The following is a 20,798-nucleotide window of genomic DNA, read 5'->3' as shown; positions in this document are numbered from 1 at the left end:
TATTTCAATAGAAAATAGCAGGATCTTGGTAAACATCTACGATTTGAATACTTAAATGCTTTTTAAATGTGTTTTTGTGGTTGTGGGACAGCAGTTTTGACCAATTCTGTAGAATGGCCTATATGCAGTACAGTGTATGGTTGATCTAAAAACTAAACATATAAATTTCCATATGATAAATGCTGATTATAAAAAAAAAAAAAAACGTCATCTTTGAAATTTACTAAACTGCCTCACAATGATTTTGGCGACAGCACCATTCTTAAAAATCACGAATTGGAGGGAAAACATAACACTGCAAAACCTGCAGTTAAAAGGGTAACCATTATATCAGATTTGCCTATAGTATTGTTCGTATAATGCAAAAAAAGGTCGATATCCATTTAAACACAGAAATCTACGGAAGTAGTGCCTCAATGGGATTGTCACGTGACAACTGTTACTTTTCTCATCGCTGATCGGGATGAGCCTATCACAGTGATTACTGCTTTACCACTGTTCACTCAATTATGATTGTAACGCTTCTTTCACATTTTATAAAATTGGTGGGGAGACGTATCAAACCACACAGTTAATTAGTATATTTAAAGTACATTTTAATATAGCTAAAATGTTTACAATAAGACAAAAACGTCTTGAGGTGTTTGAATGTGGCTAGGACCTGGCGCGCCCTCTTGACAAAGACGGGTATTTCTTTCATATGAATAACAGATAACAGATAACAGTTAACTAGCATTTCAGCATAGATGAAACGACGCCGCGAACGACTTTGTGTGTGTGTGTGTGTGTGTGTGTGTGATTCATCTTATTGGTCACCTGCAAACAACACTGCGCTGCAATAACGCAGAGAAGTACAGCCTAAACTCCATCCACATGCTATAACGATTAGCCTTCTAGCGCTTTGATTAGTTTACCTCGGTTCAGTTGTCATTCGTGAGTGAAGAATCAGCCTGACTAGTGTTTACCGGTGTAGCTGTAACCCGTCAAATCTACTGTTGATTTTAGACAGTACTACAATGGATAAAACATTCACGCTGCATTCAGACCAAGCCGAAGACGTCGCTACTTCTTGTAGTTTCCGCCAGTTTAAAATAGAACATTTTGATCTCGATCTTAAAGTGGTCTTTGAGACGAAAACCATATCAGGTACCGAAACGATACAGCTGCAGTGCATTCAGGACGGTCAGAGCGAGCTACAGTTGGATATTCATCCAACACTATCTGTGCATGAGATCACTTTCAGTCATAATGGAGGTGACTGGACCACAACAGAATTTCTGATTCAGGACTTCACCAGTTATGGGACAACACTGGTCGTGAAGTTTCCAAGGGCTTTCAATTCAGATGACAAACTTAAACTTGCAATTAAATATACAGCTACTAATGGACCAGGGGTAAGCATGCAAACTAGTTTTTAATATTTCTGTTCATATTGACAGTTCACAACAGCCTGAGGATTTCATTGTGATCAAAACTGAAACTTAGGTGTCATGAGACCTAGAAGGAAGAATACTTGTTCTCCAAACAGCCTTTAGTCAGTTTCGGTCTTCAGATGAGCATTAATAATGCCAAAATGGTTAAATTATTGTACAAGCAAGCATGCATCACTTCTCTGTAGATGTCATGGCTGGACCCAGTGCAGACGGCTGAGAAGAAGCTGCCATTCTTGTACACATCTGGGTTTCCTGTACTGAACCGGAGCCTGTTTCCCGGCTTCCATACGCCCATGACAAAGAGCACTTACTCGGCTGTAGTGCAGGTAATGTCTCACCAAGCGCATGTATCTTCTTATAGGTGTGTTGGCTGGAACCAGAGCAGACTGCGGGAAAGCTCAAGCCTTATGTTTTTACTCAAGGCCAGGCTGTTCTCAACCGCTCCTTCTTCCCTTGCTTTGATACTCCAGCAGTCAAGAGCACCTACTCAGCAACAGTTCAGGTGAGGCCATTTGGCCGGTCAAATTTACAGATATGAAGAGGATATGGGTACATAGATGTAAAAGCTTGCATCTTATTCAATATGACGGATGTATTTGAGGTATAAAAAAAGTTCTTAGTGAAAGTTTGGTTTTGATTTATTTTGATTCTTATTTTATATTTTTGCATAAATTATATTTTGGGGTCAAAGTTGATTAATACTTTTATTTTGCGTGGAAACATTCAATTGATCACAAGTGGTAATGTTACAAGAATTTCTCTTTCAATCAATGTATCTAATGTAATGTAAACATTGGCAATCATATTGTTTCTTAATCACTAGATCATATTGAAATGATTTCTGAAAGGTCATGGGACACTGAAGACTGGAGTAACTGAAGTTGAAAATTATTTTCCCATTACAGAAATAAAATATATTTAAGTACAAAACAGCTATTTTATTTTAAAATAATATTTTTGACTAAATAAACCCAACCTTGGTGAGTTGGAAATGTCTTGGAAAAAAATGTCTTTTCCCACAAATTGTATATGTATGGAAATTATATAATATCCAAGGTACACATTTCTAGTAATTGTGCAGTTAATTCTCATATTTTATTTTTATATAGTTTTGGAATATTTGTACTCTCCCCAAATTTGTTACATATAATTTAAAAATAATTGTTATATTGACCTATTAAGATTTTGCTTACATCTTCCTATATTTCTATAAAAATATATATTTTTTGCTATTTTATTAAAGTTTTTTAGAGATAAATCAATGACAATTACAAAACAGTATTTCAATTGTGATCTGTGAGATTTGTTGTTTTTTGAATTCAGTTTTTTTTTTGTAAAAGGCAAAAAATTGATCGTACTGATTTCAATTTAAGGATTCATTATTTTGAATGTACATTGAACCAAACACTATCATAACATCTTAGTTGATTATCAGTATACTGTATTTTTGACAAAACATCTCATGTTTCAGTCATGACAGGACATTTTTGGTAGCGACCACATTACATTACACAATTTTTGCATAATAAAACACTACTAAAATATACTAAAATGCAAAAAAATTGTATTGCATAACTGCAATTGCATAACTGTACTAAAATTGTGTTTATTTCCTACAAATAAAGGATTATGTCACTACCGAAAATATGATGACATGTTTCGCTCGAGACTGTTAAGTGTGCTTATTTATAGAAAAATGGTTTTCAGGAGTGACATTCTTTAAAGTAAAACACAAATTTTAGAGACTTTTGAACACATTTACCTCAAAGTGATGGGTCCTGTCTACTCACCATGTAGCTATGAGAGAGAGGGACACATGAATATTTCCTTATCATTAATGGTAGGGGTGTAGTTAAAATCAGTCTTGGCCAATGGACTAAATCATACACTGTTTTGGTAGTGACATGAAAATGCAGGACACATTTTTACTTAAAGTTTCATAATTTACGAAGAAAATATAAAATGATTTTTTTTTTTACTTTAAAAAAAAAATCAAGAAGATATTTTTAAAAACAACAATGGAATAAAATAAAAAAATTATTGTAATATCATTGTTATACGTTGAAATTTAGGGATTAGTGTTTGGGACAGCCACCTCTTAATTGCAAGTACCCACTAAATGATTATTTTATATATATTAAGCTTACTGATATTTTAAATATTATTGTGGGTTTCAATAGATAATAGAAAGATCTTAGTAAACATCTAAGATTTGAATACTTAAATGCTTTTTAAATATGTTTATTGTTCTGTTTTGGTTGTGGGACAGCAGTTTGCACCAATTCTGTAGAATGTCCCAAATGTATGTATAAGTGAATAGTATATTATAAATTGACGTCAGTCAAAAACACCTGTACAATAATATTAACCAGTCCTTATTTTTGATTTAGCAGTAGGTTCACATTCAGATTCTCAAGAAGAAAGAGCACAAGAATTATCAGATCTGCTTTTTCTCTAACCTACATGATAAGACTCTTGAGTTTAATTTCTTATCATTGCACTTTGCACTCTCAAACACAGTAGCTTCTTTCTTTGATGTTCCTCTTTCTTATTATCAGGTCCCTGATGGCTTCACAGCGGTTATGAGCGCTAGTAAATGGGAGCAGAGGAAAGCAGATGGCGCTTTCCTGTTCAATATGGAGCATCCCATTCCCGCTTACCTGGTAGCTCTGGCAGTAGGAGACCTGCAGTCTGCTGAGGTGGGACCCAGGTAAAAATATCCAGAATCTTTAACCACAAAGAAGTCCTATCACAAGGTTTAAAGGAGAAGTCCACTTCCAAAACAAAGATTCACATATGATGTTCTCGCCCCCTTGTCATCCAAGATGTTCGTGTCTTTCTTTCTTCAGTCGTAAAGAAATTATGTTTTTGAGGAAAACATTTCAGTATTTTTCTTCATATAATGGACTGATATGGTGCCCCAATTTTGAACTTCCAAAATGCAGTTTAAATGCGGCTTTAAATGATCCCAAATGCAGTTGTAAACGATCCCAGCCAAGAAAGAAGGGTCTTATCTAGCGAAACGATCAGTTATTTTCATAAAAATAATACAACTTATATACTTCTTATTGTCAAACACTTATCCTGTCTTACTCTGCCTAGACTGTTTTCCCCAGTTAGGGTATGTCGAAAAACTCCCATCTCATGTTCTCCCTCAACTTCAAAATCATCCTATATCGCTGTTTTTTATCTTTTTTGTTAAGGGTGTTTGATCTTCTTTGCATGTTTACTTTGCAAAGACTGGGTCGGTACTTCTGCAGCGACGTAGGATGATTTTAAAATGATTTTTGAAGTTGAGGTCGGAGTTTTTCGACATACCCTAACTGTCTTGAGTCACCATACCAGTCCATTTGAAGAAAATTGTGAAGAAAATGCTGAAATGTTTTCCTCAAAAAACATAATTTCTTTACGATTGAAGAAAGAAAGATATGAACATGGATGACAAGGAGGTGAGTACATTATATGTGAATCTTTGTTTTGGAAGTGGACTTCTCCTTTAAAGTCTTTATTGCTCTTCTGAAATAAATAAGTTCATTGTGCTAGTTCACCCAAAAATGAAAATACTATTATTAATTATTCACCCATAAGTCGGTCCAAACCTGTAAGACCTTCATTCATCTTCAGAACACAAATTAAGAGATTTTTGATGAAATCCGAGAGCTCTCTCACCCTTCATAGACAGCAACACAACTGACACGTTCAAGGCCCAAAAATTGTTGAATTAATTCGTTATTTTAGTTCTCCTTGCGTGAGTATTCTCGTTCCTTCATAACATTATGGTTGAACCACTGATGTCACATGGACTATTTAAAAATGTCCTTACTACCTTTTTGGGCCTTGAATGTGTTGCTGTCTATGTAGGGTCAGAAAGCGCTCGGATTTCAGCAACAATATCTTAATTTGTGTTCTGATGATGAAAGGTCTTACGGTTTTGGAACAACCTGAGAGTGAGTAATTAATGACAGAATTTTCATTTTGGTGTGAACTGTCTGCTTAAAAAACTAAATTATATTTGGTTTTGGTGCAGAAATACTTTACTAACATTACATGTGGGCCAAATAATTTAAAATAAGCATTTAAACAATAATAATTATTATTGTTATTATAATAATCACTTTTAACTGCATTTTCAGGACACGTGTCTGGACCGAGCCTTGTTTACTGCAGGCAGCCAAACAGGAATATGACAATGTGATTGAAGAGTTCCTGTCTGTGGGAGAGAAACTGTTTGGACCCTATGTTTGGGGAAGGTGGGATATGCTTTAACAGCTTCATAATTCAAATGGATCTGACTTTAAACAAGCCGATTAGCACTTTTATTCAGTAAACGATATACTGTAATTGTTTAGATATGATGTGCTGTTCATGCCTCCATCCTTCCCTTTCGGTGGGATGGAGAACCCCTGCTTGACCTTCGTCACACCCTGTCTGCTGGCCGGCGATCGATCTCTCGCTGACGTCATTGTACACGAGATCTGCCACAGCTGGTTTGGAAACCTCGTCACTAACGCCAGCTGGGGTGATTTCTGGCTGAACGAGGGCTTCACCATGTATGCTCAGCGCAGAGTTTGCAGGGAGATTTATGGTATGCTATACATTATTTGATTATCTGAGTATTTCACTAATAAAGAATTCATTAAAAAGTAATATTTCATTTTTAGGAGAGGCTTATACGTGTCTGGAGGCAGCGACCGGTAAAGCTCTTCTACGTCAGCACATGGACAACACCGGAGAGGACCATCCTCTCAATAAACTACGGGTTAAGATTGAACCAGGTAGAACCACTAGAGTATTACTTAGAAAAAAAGTGGCAGTCTCACATAACTTGGTTTGTAAAGAACTGGTATGACCGCCTCTGTGTTTCTTCTTTGCAGGTGTTGATCCTGATGATACCTACAATGAAACGCCCTATGAGAAAGGCTTCTGCTTTGTTTCCTACCTGGCCCACCTCGCAGGAGATCAGTCACGCTTTGACGCATTTCTCAAGGTTACCTGAACAATAATCTTACAGAAACTGTTTATAGTTATCTTTATAGTTGTCGTTCTCGGTGTGAACGGCCTTTAGGCTCACCAAGGGTGAATTTACTCGATTAAAAGTACTTTACAAACAGTAATATTGTGAAATGGTATTATAAACGTAGGGCCCTAAGATTTCTGTGATGCGGAAAACACAGACGAAGTCGCAGAATCTAGTCACGGAAATGGAATTTACTGTATATCACAGAACGTCACGTAATTTGCTTTTGGATGAATATATCAAAAGTAGTTTAGTACATTTACATTAAAACGTGATATGAACTAGTGTCTGTTAATATTAAGCAGCAAAAATACTATTTAAAAATGAATCCTGCATGTTCTCTGTGTGAATGAATGACGCAAATACGTGGTTCTCAGCCTCGGTTTTCACCATATCATATACAAGCAGAAACTTAAAAGGTCTTCACAGCAAAAAAAAAAAAAAAAAATTAAAACGGTATTTTTTCAAGGAACATTTACCAAAAATTCTGAAAACAAAAAAAAAAAAATAATAATAATAAATGTTTATTTTTTTAAATAAAATTAACTAATTAGAAATGATTTTGAATATTCAAATTTAATGGAACCACTGAAATGGAATCCAGAAAATTAATGGAAAACTGTTCCATAGGGTATTTTATAGGGCCTTGAAATGTAATTTTGTTAAACCTTGATTTAACAATTGATGAATTGCTGTTAAATTGTATATTTTTCATGATTTCAATTAATTAGACATGCTTTTTGATTAAATTATATATATATATATATATATATATATATATATATATATATATATATAATTTAACCATTTAAACAAAAGTCTAGAAAAAAAAAAAAAAAAAAAAAAAAAAAAAAAAAAGGTCCAGAAGTCCAGAAAATGGAATTTGGAATAAAATAAAATTTGCGAAAAAATGGATTTCATAGGGCCCTACAAATAACTAGTTTAAATATTTGTAAGTGTATTTTTTTTCCTGTAATAGCAAAGCTAAATATTCAGAAGCTATTACTTCCGTCCTATACTGGTATAGTTTTTATAATTATTTTTAATTGGCTTGATTTTGATTTTTATTAATTTAAACATTACTATTTAGTGTTTTTGTTGTTGTTCTTGGTTTTAGTTCAGTTTAAGTTTTTATTTATATCCAGTTAGTAATTTTAGGTCTTCGACTTTATTTCAGCCTTATTTCAATAACAAAAATCTGCTCACATTTCTTATTATCAGTGTCAAAAAAAACAGTTGTGCTGCTTAATATTTTTGTGTAAATCATGACACATTTTTTCTAGATTATTTGATTTAGGGAAAGTCCTAAAGAACAGCATTTATTTGAAATTGATTTTTATAACAATTTAAAAGTAGTTTTATTTAATGTGTCATTGCTGAATAAAAAAAAATGCTTTAAAAAAAAAGATTACTGACCCCAAACATTTTAATGGCAGTTTAAATGAATGAAAATATGTTAATAAGTATGTTAAACAGTAGTTCTGTCTTTTCAAGGCTTATGTGGACAAGTTCAAGTTCAAAAGTGTGTTGGCAGAGGATGCGTTGGAGTTCTATCTGGAGTATTTCCCAGACCTGAAAGAGAAGAATGCCCACAAAATCGAGGGTGCGGAAACAAGACCATTAGTAGCATTTCCTTGTCATAAAATCACAAAGCACAGTCTAAATTCATACTGTTTAGTGAGACCGCCTTTTGTCATCAGCTTTTGTTTTTTCTCTGTTGCTTTGTTAGGTCTGGATTTTGACAGCTGGCTCAACGTGCCTGGTTGGCCTCCATACGTGCCTGACCTCACTGCTGGTCAGGAGCTAATGAAACCAGCAGAGCTGTTAGCTGAAATGTGGGTCAGTCATAACCTAGACTTGGAATCTATCTGCAAAACTGATATAAAGCCATGGAAGACCTACCAGACTGTCTACTTCTTGGATAAGATCCTTGAGAAATCGCCGCTTCCAGATGGTGCAAATAACTTTTTATGTTTATGGTTTATTTTTGCATTTTAAGTGTGTAAATTGAATATATCCATATAATATTCACATATTAACAGGTCACATAAATAAGCTGGAGGAGTGTTACTCACATATTATTGAGTCCAACAATGCCGAGCTGAAATTGCGATGGGCCCAGATTGTTGCAAAGAACCAGCATATACCAGGATTCCAACATATTCGTGATTTCCTCACAAGCCAGGTCAGAATCTATTTTAGGATCACTTGTATGAATAGAGATCGGTTGACCTTCTTTTAAAAGACTGTTTTTTATATTTTCACTCAGGGGAAACAAAAGTACACCTTACCGGTTTACCGAGCCCTTTGGAATGGATCAGAAGAAACAAAGGCTCTAGCGATGGAGGTTTTCTCAGCCACCTCGAGTCAGCTTCACTTCAATGTCCGCAATTATGTAAAAAAGATAATAACTTGAGCATAAATGAATTCGAAAAATATAAGGGAAAACAATGTATGCAATGATCTACTTTTAAACGCACCTTGATATCTTAGAATGATGGTGCTTTCAGCATTGATATAACAATTTGTATTAATTATTCAGGAAATTGTTTCTACATTTTTGAATTTGTGAATCAGATTTAAATAAAACATTGTCTGGGCATTTAATTGCTTTCACGTTTTTACATTTTAAATTGTATTGCATTTTTATAAATAAAAAAATACATTTCTGAACAAAAAAGAAATCAGAGGATATTAATTATTATTAAGATTTTTAATGTTTTTTTAAAGAAGTCTCTTCTGCTCACCAAGCCTGCTTTTATTTGATCCAAAGCACAGCAAAAACAGTAAAATTTCTAAATATTTTTAATATTTAAAATAACTTTTCTATTTGAATATATTTTAAAATGTAATTTATTTGTGATCAAAGCTACATTTTCAGCATCATTACTCCAGTCTTCAGTGTCACATGATCCTTCAGAAATCATTGTAATATGCTGAACATGTTTTATTATTATTATCAATATTTAAAGCAGTTGAGTAATTTTTTTTATGATTCTTTCATGAATAGAAAGTTCCAAAGATTAGCATTTATCCAAAATAAAAAAAAAAATCTTTTGTAACATTATACATATATATGGTGTATAATATAACATTATACACCATATATATATACATATATATATATATATATATATATATATATTTTTTTTTTTTTTTTTTTTTTTTTTTTTTTACAGTCATGTGAAGAAGTTAGGACACCCTATTGAATTCCATGGTTTTCCGTATCGGGACATCATAAAAAAAAATGGTCCTTGGCTGGTCTTAAAATTTCGAAAATAAAACCTCAGATGAACAATAACACATGACAAATTGCACTGTGTCATTATTTACTAAACAAAAATAAAGCCAAAATGGAAAAGCCATGTGTGACAAAGTTAGCACACCCTTACTGTTAACATTGGAATTAAGAGGGTAAATAACAGTCGAGCACTGATAATCAAATACCTTTGATTAACTGATCATCAGCAAGTCTGAGCGCCTCTATTAAACCAAAAGCTTTGGCAGTGTGCTGGTCTGGAGCCTTCAGGTGTGCATTAACACATCAGGTAAGACATCAGCAATCATCTTAGAGAAGCAATTGTTGCTGCCATCAATCTGAGAAGAGTAATACGGCCATTTCCAAACAATTTGAAGTTTATTCACAAGTGGAAGACATTTAAAACAGACACCTTTCCTTCCAGAAGTGGACGTCCCAGAAAGATCAAGATCAGACTGTGTAAAGCTCAGAGAAATGGCAAACAATCCAAGAACTACACCTCAAACTCTACAGGCCTCAGTTAACATGTTAAATGATAAAGTTCATGACAATACCATTAGAAAAATATGGGACAAAAATGGCATGTTTGGAATGCTTTGCAGAAGAAAGCCTCTTTTATCTAAAAAAAAACATTGCAGCACAGTTTAGGTCTGCAAAGTTGCATCAAAACACGAGTCTTCTAGAATAATGTCCTTTGAACAGACGAGACCGACGTGGAGATGTTTGGCCGTAATGCACAGCTTCAAGTCTGATGAAAACCTAAAGAGCATATCAGCACAAACACCTCATACCAAAAGACAAGCATGCTGGAGGAGGGCGGATCATTTTGGGCTTGTTTTGTAGCCACCAGACCTGGGCACCTCACAGTCATTGAGTTGGCCATGAACTCCTGTATATCAAAGTATTCTGGAGTCAAATGTGAGGGCATCTGTCTGACATCTAAAGTCGGGCCAAAATTGGGTCATGCAACAGGACAATGATCCCAAGCACACCAGCAAATCTACAACAGAATGGCTGAAAAGAAAAGAATCAAGGTGTTGCAGTAGCCCAGTCCATGTCTAGAGCTCATCCTGGCTCAAATGCTGTGGTGAGAGCTGTGCATAAGCAAATGCCCACAAACCTCTGGAGCAACGCTGAACAGAAGAGTGGTCCAAATTCCTCCAGAATGATGTGAGAGACTGATAAAGTCACACAGAAAATGAATGCTTCAAGTTATTGCTGCTAAAAGCAGATCTGTCCTAACATTGTCGCACATGGCCTTTCCTTCTTGGCTGTATTTTTGTTAAATAAATAATGACACTGTGTGATATGTCATGTGATGATGTTTATCTGAGGATTTATTTTACAAATTTTAAGACCTGCCAAGGACCAGATCATTTTTTATTATGTCCCGATACAGAAAACCATGAAATTCAATAGGGTGTCCGAACTTTTATATATATATACAGTACATTTTTATTGTTTCTTTTTTTTTTTTTTTTTTTTTTTTTTAAGAAATTAATACTTTTATTCACCAAGGATGTATTAAGTTAATAATTAAAAGTTTATTAAAAGTTAATAATAAATAATTTACATTGTTATAAAATATTTATATTTTGAATAAACACTGTACTTTTTAAACTTGTTATTCATGAAAAAATCACAGGTTCCAAAAAATATTTGGCAGCACAACTGTTGATATTATCCAACATTGATCATTCTAATAATAAATCCGCATATTAGAATGATTTCTGAAGGATCATGTGACACTTAAGACTGGAGTAACAGCTGATAAAAATTCAGCTTTTCATCACAGGAATAAATTCTATTTTAAAGTATGTTAAAATAAAAAACATTATTTTATATTGTAAAAACATTTTGCAATATTACTGTTTTTTTCTATATTTTTAATAAAATAAATGCAGCCTTGATGAGCATAAGAGACTTCTTTAAAGACTATTACAAGTCTTACTGACCCCAAACTTTTGAACGGTAGTGTGTGTATATATATATATATATATATATATATATATATATATAATTAAATTTATTTTTTGAGAATGAAATGATTACTAGAAATTAATACTTTTATTTAGCAAGGATGCTTTAAATTTATCAAAAGTGATGATGAGGACATTTATAATGTTACAAAAAAGTTCTACTTAGCTGTTTCAACATAATAATAACAAATGTTTTTGAGCACAAATCAGAATATTAGAATGATTTCTGAAGGATCATGTGACTGGAGTAATGATGCTAAAAATCCAGCTTTGAAATCACAGGAGTAAATTACATTTTTAAATATATTCAAATAGAAAACAGTTATTTTAAACAGTAAAAATATTTCAGAATTGTACTGTTTTTGCTGTACTTTAGGTCAAATACATGCAGACTTGGTGAGCAGAAGAGACCAATTAAAAAAAAAAAAATCTTACTGTTCAAAAACATTTGACTGGTAGTGTACATTTTCAGGACTTTTATTTTATCTGGTTTTACGGGTTTCCGGTGTTCACTGAGACAGACGCCGACAATATGCATTTGATGGTGTTACAATGTGGATAGGATTACGCAGAACGGAATGCGCTGTTCGAATCGCTTTTTTATGCGCAATAACTGCGCAGCGTGGTTTACCTCCAACACAAAGCTCCCAGTCTGCATGTTCATGGGTGTGCCGACGAATGTTTAGGCTGAAGATTCGCTCTGACTGAATCTCCGTGCAGAAGTCGATCAGCCGTCATGAGTTACGCAGTGGTAAGTCATAAAGCTTTAGTAATTAAACAGTAAAGTTAAATTGTAGCAATGAACTACTATTGAGAGGAAATACTGTTTGGCATGCCACCAAGTTTGTTTAACATGGCATTGCAGGTTATCAGTTCATCATACTGACTAGTCATGGCACTAACTTAAAGATATGCTCTGCAGTCATTTGTATTTAAATGACAGTTTCTGTTGTAGAAAACTAAATCAGCAGACAGTTCTAGTTGAAATAAGATACCAAGGTAGAAACGTCAGAGTTTATTCTAGGAAGCAACGTTACAGATGATTCATTCAGGCATTTGAATTAGCGGAGAATGTTATTTTTTAAGTCACATTTCTGTTGTGTATTGCAAATCAGTGAATGCATGTTTAGCGTTTATTTATAATTTATCATTTTCTGTTAAATGTTTTTAAGGTGGGTTTTAGACTGTGTTAATGTTTTTTTTTTTTATTATTATTTATTTATGTACTTATTGCTTTTTTTATTGAACTTTAACGAAAACTACATACAAATACAACAATATATTTTACATACAAGAGCACATATATCCTTACATGTCAGGGGCAGTGCACATATGCATGTATAAAAGAATACAATAAATTAATAAAGGTAAAAAAAAATAAATAAATAAAAATAAAATGAATAATAATAATAGACTGTGTTAATGTGCACTAATCTGTATTTTAGTCCACTACAGTTGCAGTGACGGTTGGAGTGGTGCTGGTCTCAACAGCAGGTCTGCTGGGTTATTATTACTTTAACAGGAAAAGGAAACCACAGATTACCCTGATTAATCCTTCCGAAAAATACAAATTGAGACTAGTAGACAAAGAGGTATTTGCGCTGTCTATTTATTTCCATGTGCTAGAATTTATATTTGTGGTACTGACAAGATGCTACCAAAATAATGCATTTTTCTGTTTCTACAGATCATAAGCCATGATACCCGCAGGTTTCGGTTTGCCCTGCCCAGCCCAGAGCATATTTTGGGATTACCAGTAGGTAAGTAGTGTTTGAGGACTGGCTGGTTGGTCAATTGTATCTCTGCTGCAAATACAAAGGTTGCAAGGTTTTGTCTTAAGCGTGCTGAAATCCCACACCTGTCCTGTCTGGTATACTGCTTTGGATAAGAACTGTGTGCTAAATGATAAATGAGCTTAGGTTTTGAAAAGCAGCTTGTTTAAACGTGCATTTGCTTGAGAGTAAGCATACATTTGGACATATTTGACGGCACTAAATTCAGGCGTGGACGAGGTCCATAACATGAGCTGACTAATAAGAAACGCAAACCACATCAGTTTTGTAGTAAAAAAAAAAGACGGATGTGAAGCACCGCCTGCTTGCTTGTCAATCAACCTTTGCACTTAAAACAAGGGTTTAATTTGAATGGTTTTCCTCACATATCAGGGCCATGACACAGATCATGCACACTGAACGTAATATATTGATTTAGTACAGCTATTTGACAAAAATAATTATAATATACAGTCATGTGAAAAAGTTAGGATTGAATTTCATGGTTTTACATATCAGGACATCATTAAAAAAAAACCCGTCCTTGGCTGGTCTTAAAATTTTGAAAATAAAACCTCAGATGAACAACAACACATGACTAATTGCACCGTGTCATTATTTACTGAACCAAAATAAAGCCAAAATGGAAAAGCCATGTGTGACAAAGTTAGGACACACTTACTGTTAAATTGGAATTAAGAGGGTAAATAACAGTCAAGCACTGCTAATCAAATACTTTTGATTAACTGATCATCAGCAAGTCTGAGCGCCTCTATAAAAGCATAAGCTTTGGTAGTTTACTGGTCTGGAGCCTTCAGGTGTGTGTTAACACAATGCCGAGGAGGTAAGACATCAGCAATCATCTTAGAGAAGCAATTGTTGCTGCCATCAATCTGAGAAGAGTAATACGGCCATTTCCAAACATTCTGAAGTTTATTCACAAGTGGAAGACATTTAAAACAGACACCTCTCCTTCCAGAAGTGGACGTCCCAGAAAATTCACCCCCAGATCAGGCCGTGTAAAGTTCAGAGAAAATGGCAGACAATCCAAGAACTACACCTCAGACTCTACAGGCCTCAGTTAACATGTTAAATGATAAAGTTCATGACAATACCATTACAGAAATATGGGACAAAAATGGCATGTTTGGAAGGCTTGGCAGAAGAAAGCCTCTTCTATCTAAAAAAAACCATTGCAGCACAGTTTAGGTCTGCAAAGTTGCATCTGAACAAAACACAAGTTTTCTAGAATAATGTCCTTTGAACAGACGAGACCGAAGTGGAGATGTTTGGCCGTAACGCACAGCACCAAATTTGGTGAAAACCTAAAGAGCATATCAGCACAAACACCTCATACCAAAAGACAAACATGCTGGAGGAGGGCGGATCATTTTGGGCTTGTTTTGTAGCCACCAGACCTGGGCACCTCACAGTCATTGAGTTATCCATGAACTCCTCTGTATGTCAAAGTATTCTGGAGTCAAATGCGAGGGCATCTGTCCGACATCTAAAGTTGGGCCAAAATTGGGTCATGCAGCAGGACAATGATCCCAAGCACACCAGCAAATCTACAACAGAATGGCTGAAAAGAAAAGAATCAAGGTGTTGCAACAGCCCAATCCATGTCTAGAGCTCATCCTGGCTCAAATGCTGTGCATAAGCAAATGCCCACAAACCTCAATAAACTGGCGCAACGTTGAAAAGAAGAGTGGTCCAAATTCCTCCAGAACAATGTGAGAGACTGATAAAGTCACACAGAAAATGAATGCTTCAAGTTATTGCTACTAAAAGTGGATCTGTAGGCAATTGACTCATTGTGTGTCCTCACTTTGTCACACATGGCCTTTTCCTCTTGGCTGTATTTTTGTTAAATAAATAATGACACAGTGTGATATGTCATGTGATGATGTTGATCTGAGGATTTATTTTTCAAATTTTAAGACCTGCCAAGGACCAGATCATTTTTTATTATGTCCTGATACAGAAAACCATGAAATTCAATAGGGTGTCCTAACTTTTTCACATGACTGTATATATAAATAATAAATATTTCTTGAATATTTATAAATCTTTATTTACATCATTTAAAAAAAATGGGTCAGTAAAGGTTTTTATTTTTTTATTAATTATTTTAATGTAGCAAGGATGGATTAAATTAACCAAGGGACTAACAACATTTATAATATTTCAAAAGATTTCAAATAAATGCTGTTCTTTTGGGGAAAAAATCTTTGTTTTCAAAAAAATATAGAGAAGTATGAGGAATGTGAGAGGAGAAGTTCACTTCCAGAACAAAAATTTACAGATAATTTACTTACCCCCTTGTCATTGAAGATGTACATGTCTGTCTTTCTTCAGTCGGAAAAAATAAATAAATAAATGTTTTTAAAAAATATTTCAGGAATGTTCTCCATACAGTGGACTTCTATAGTGAGTATGGCGAGTCTGCGAGTTTGAACTTCCAAAATGCAGTTTAAATGCAGCTTCAAAGGGCTCGAAACAATCCCAGCCAAGGAAGAAGGGTCTTATCTAGGGAAACGATCAGTTATTTTCTATAAAAATTGACAATGTATACTTTTTAAACCTCAAATGCTCATCTCGTCTAGCTCTGCGTAAACTCCATGTATTCTGGTTCGTGACAGTTAGGGTATGTTAAAAAACTCCCATCTCATTTTCTCCTCCAAATCATCCTACAGAAATGGCATTTAGCCTATTTTTCGAATTTTCAGAAAATATCCCAGCAAGACATCTGACGGGTTTTCCCAGATCGTATCATATGATATATATATATATATATATATATATATAGTGTGTGTGTGTGTGTGTGTGATATGTGAAACGTTTTTGAACAGTAAGATTTTTATTAATGTTTTTTTAAAAAACAAAAGCACAGCAAAAACAGTACAATTCTGAAATATTTTTGCTATTTAAAATAACTCTTTTCTATTTGAATATATTTTAAAATGTAATTTATTCCTGTGATTTCAAAGCTGAATTTATAGCATCATTACTCCAGTCACATGATCCTTCAGAAATCATTAAAATATTTGATTTGCTGCTCAAAAAAACATTAATTATTATTATTATTATTATTATTATTATTATTGTTAAAACAACTAGCAGATTTTTTTTCAGGTTACTTTGATGAATAGAAAGTTCAGAAGAACAGCATTTATCTAAAATAGAAATCTTTTGTAACATTAAAACTATCTTATCATCACTCTTGCTAAATACAATTATTCATTTCTAAAATTAATAAAGCTTTTTATTACAAATAAATGCTGATCTTTGGATCTTTCTATTCATCAAACAGTCCTGAAAAAATATGCTCAACTGTTTTAAATATTGATAATAACAATAAAAAAGTTTCTTGAACAGCAAATGAGAATATTAAGTTACCAATTGTAAACAGTAGTGTGTCTCCACTTGTGACGGGATCATGTGATACAGATGTTAATACCTGGTGTAAACAAGAACTTGATGGACAGACTGGGGTGTGTATCAGCTGTTACTAGTAAAGTACTCTTTCTCTCTCAAGGCAAGCATGTTTACCTCTCTGCCAGGATTGATGGTAATTTGATTGTGCGTCCCTACACACCAGTGTCCAGTGACGATGACAAAGGATTCGTTGACATCGTTGTAAAGGTTCTGACTGTCTGTATTTCTTATAAAAGCACTTGCTGTTTTAAATGGTTGAAATGAGCTGACATATTTCATTCTGCAGATTTATTTTAAGAATGTAAACCCAAAGTTCCCAGAAGGGGGAAAGATGTCCCAGTACTTGGAGAGTTTGAGGATCGGAGATGTGATTGACTTTAGAGGACCAGGAGGTTTGCTGGAGTACAAGGGCCAAGGTCTGACTCAGCACATTTTCTGTCAATATTTGAGGTTAATTTAGTTAAAGTATTTGCACAGCGGTTTACACCTTACATCTACATCTCCACCCAACAGGTCAGTTCGCTATACAGGATGATAAGAAGACCCCTGCTGAGACTAAAACTGCAACAACGTTGGGTCTTATAGCTGGAGGAACAGGTAGAGCCTCTTTCCCCTCATTTCTAGTCATAATAAAGCTGTATGATCACTAAAATCATTCGTCTTCCTTCCTTTGTAGGCATTACGCCAATGTTGCAGCTGATTCGTGACATCATTAAAAATCCAAGTGACACAACGACATGCAGCCTGCTGTTTGCCAACCAGGTTGGTGTTTCCTTAGAAGTGGGATTGTTTCAAATTATTAAAGGGATAGTTCACCCAAAAATAAAAAATCTGTCATTAATTACTCACCCTCATGACGTTCCATACTCGTAAATCCTTTGTTCATCTTCGGAACACATATTAAGATATTTTTGATCAAATCCAAGAGCTTTTTGTCCTTGCATAGACAGTAACGTAACCCAGAAGGTAGTAATGACATTGTTAAAATAGTCCATGTGACATCATTGGTTCAACTTTAATGTTAATAAGCTACATTTTTGTGTAAACTACCCCTGATGAAATATCCATGCTGAAATGGTTTGTTCATAAACAAAGTATTAAATTTAAAAAATGTTCAAACAGATTCAACTGCTTGGAGAGTCTAAAATGAATCTGTTTACCTTTCGTCTGTCCTCCAGACTGAGAAAGACATTCTGCTGAGGGATGAACTGGAGGAGATTCAGGCGAGGCATCCAGATCGCTTCAAACTCTGGTTCACGGTGGACAGAGCTCCTGCAGGTATATGACTTCCTACCTAACGTACAAGATGATAAAACTTGGTATACACTACCTTTTTACCTTTTTGGGGTCGGTAAGATTTTTTTGTGTTTTTGAAAGTCTCTTATGCTCACCAAGGCTGCATTTATTTGATTAAAAATACAGTAAAAACAGTAATATTATAATTCAAAATAACTGTTTTCTATTTTAATATACTTTAAAATTCTATTTATTTCTGTGATGGATCAGTGTAATGCATACTTGCTAAAATAAAATTATTAAAAAAGTTAAAAAAAAAAAAATTTACTGACCCAAAATTTTGGAACTTTTTTTTTTTTACAAGTTAAAAATACATTTAATACGGTAATTCATACATAAAATGACTTGACATCTAGGGACCTATGAAATTAGTTTTTTTTCTTAAATTCCATTTTATTTTTTCCAAATTCCATTTTTTATTTTTTACATTTATTATTTGTTCTGGGTTTTAATTTTTCTCTAGACTCTGTTTTAACGGTTGAAATAAATTGTATTAATCAAAAAGCATGTGTAATCAACTGAAATTATGAAACTTACACAATTTAAGCAATTTATTAAACGTTTAACAATAATTACATTTTTAAGGCCCTATGAAATATGTTTTTTTTTTTTTTTTCAAATGAAGTTTTATTTTTTTTCCCAACGTCTGTGGTTTACATGATTTTTCTGTGTTTTATTTTAATGGTTCCATTAAATTTTAATAATCAAAATCTTTATTATTTAGATCTGTAAATAATTGATTTGATAAAAGAAAATATATATAATTTTTTTTTCTTCAGAAATACTAAAAAAAAAAAATCCGGTAAATTTTTATGCTAAATATTTCCTAAAAATAATGTTTTAATAATAATTGTATTATTAGCAGTAGTACTTGCATTACATTAAGTAATATACTTCTGTCACAATTTCTTAAAGTTAAACCAAATTTTTATTTTGACGGGTTGTTGTAAAGACCTTTAAGTTTCTCTGTTTGTATTTGATATAAGGATAGTTTTTCTCAAAAGAAATGGTAAAATGCTCATGATATGAGCTCTGGAGATTTATGTTTATGTGTTCGTGTACTCGTATATTGGGGCGGCAGAGACTAAAAACACCACGAGCGTCACGCTCACTTCAAAATGTCTGTAGTATTTTGTCTTTTGCTGCTTAATATTCAGAGACTAGTCCATATCACGTTTTGATTCAAGTGTATTGACCTACTTTTGATTTATCCATCCAAAATTTGGCAAATTCCGTGACGTTCCACATTACACAGTAAATTCCCTTTTTATGACTGAATTCCGTGATTCCGTTCGTGGAGTTCATAGGGTCTTAGACATCCTATGATGAGTATGATTTTTAATTTCTGAATTAAAACTCATTTTGATATTTCATTAGGTCCATAAAGTCAAAAATGTCAAATGTGATACAACTTTTTCAAAAAAGGGAAACCAACATAAAAACAAAAAGTATGATTCTAAGAACTTGGAATGCTTTTTATATTAATTTTTTTGTTTTATTTATCATATATGGTTTGTCTTTGACACTGACCTGCATTTATGTTTCTGCAGAATGGGAGTACAGTCAGGGCTTCATTAATGCTGAGATGATTCAGGAGCACCTGCCTCCACCCAGCGATGACTCTATGATCCTCATGTGCGGTCCACCTCCCATGATCCAGTTTGCTTGTAATCCCAACCTGGACAAACTGGGCTACCGGCAGAGCCAACGCTTCACCTATTAGACCGTTCTCAAAGCTCAGGGCCCAGACACAATTTACTCTAAAGATACTAAATTGCGCACAATCGTATTTAAGCAAATATGGCATTACAAATCTGATCATATATATAGGAAATATCCATTTTATGGACAGTATATAATAAATATTAAATGCCTAAGTGCTAGTCCGTCCAGGCATAATTGGTTCTTCATATTAAAAGCCTGTAATTCTGTAATACAATACAGAGATGGTCTTTTTACTGACTACAGTGGCTTGATATGCCTATAAGCTTATAATAATATAATCGAATTTAATGCACTTAAAAAGGCACGTGTGTTAAGTCACCTGCTTCCTGAATATTATAATTAATGTGCCTGACATAGCTGGCTTTCATGTTTGATGTATGTATACATTGTTATACAATGCCTTTGCTGTCACTGGAGTATTTTTGTATGCATGCTACACTCCTTACATGTTTATGTTAAAATGCAATTCAGTTGTTTCATATCAAATGCACTAAAGAAGAAGAAACAAAGAAGTGCTTATTAAAGTGTTTTCACTGGCATCTTCTTGTTTTTAATTCCTCTTCCCTAGCATTAATGTATGTTGTGATTGTACGATGCTCACGTTTGCATTTACTGAGATTATAAAGACGGACTAGGATGAGGATTGGGGATTATAGGACATTGTAAGCCAAGGCCAGCTGGTTGAACTCCATCTTGAAAGACTGATAGTAGGATTTTTATCTTCCTAAAGCCTGGCAGCACGTGCTGGATAAATGTGACCATCACACAAGCGCTTCAGTATTTTCTGTGGATGTTGAACCGCCACTGTCTGGTCTTTTACAATAAAATAAATCACCTCCTGGAGATTACTGCTCTAAATTTGGAAACATCCACGAGAAC

General features: G+C 34.0%; 2 protein-coding genes across 4 annotated transcripts; both read left to right on the top strand.

Moving 5' to 3' along the window:
* The first annotated feature begins 819 nt into the window (after window positions 1-819).
* rnpep (arginyl aminopeptidase (aminopeptidase B)) lies at window positions 820-9,113 on the top strand. 3 transcript variants are annotated; one of them, XM_051122616.1, is made up of 11 exons: window positions 828-1,394; window positions 1,795-1,935; window positions 3,992-4,143; window positions 5,567-5,683; window positions 5,783-6,018; window positions 6,095-6,208; window positions 6,308-6,420; window positions 7,945-8,053; window positions 8,180-8,404; window positions 8,493-8,635; window positions 8,720-9,111. In XM_051122616.1, the coding sequence occupies exons 1-11, from the start codon at window positions 1,017-1,019 to the stop codon at window positions 8,864-8,866; spliced, it is 1,875 nt and encodes a 624-aa protein (XP_050978573.1). In that variant the 5' UTR covers window positions 828-1,016; the 3' UTR covers window positions 8,867-9,111. The 3 variants fall into 3 exon arrangements, with proteins under 3 accessions (XP_050978572.1, XP_050978573.1, XP_050978574.1); XM_051122617.1 differs by lacking the exon at window positions 1,795-1,935 and adding an exon at window positions 1,619-1,759 and having other exon boundaries at window positions 834-1,394; window positions 8,720-9,109; XM_051122615.1 differs by having other exon boundaries at window positions 820-1,394; window positions 7,945-8,404; window positions 8,720-9,113.
* A 3,212-nt stretch (window positions 9,114-12,325) lies between these two features.
* On the top strand, window positions 12,326-20,458 carry LOC127173022 (NADH-cytochrome b5 reductase 3). The gene is made up of 9 exons (XM_051122625.1): window positions 12,326-12,439; window positions 13,134-13,280; window positions 13,376-13,448; window positions 16,999-17,105; window positions 17,185-17,314; window positions 17,412-17,495; window positions 17,575-17,660; window positions 18,077-18,176; window positions 19,745-20,458. Exons 1-9 carry the CDS (start codon window positions 12,425-12,427, stop codon window positions 19,915-19,917), a joined length of 915 nt encoding a protein of 304 aa, XP_050978582.1. The 5' UTR covers window positions 12,326-12,424; the 3' UTR covers window positions 19,918-20,458.
* The last annotated feature ends 340 nt before the right edge of the window (window positions 20,459-20,798 follow it).

This window comes from Labeo rohita, chromosome 11 (genome assembly GCF_022985175.1).
Source record: "Labeo rohita strain BAU-BD-2019 chromosome 11, IGBB_LRoh.1.0, whole genome shotgun sequence".
NCBI lineage: Eukaryota > Metazoa > Chordata > Actinopteri > Cypriniformes > Cyprinidae > Labeo > Labeo rohita.
Note: the sequence above shows the minus strand (reverse complement) of the source record. Positions and strands in the feature narration are given on the sequence as shown.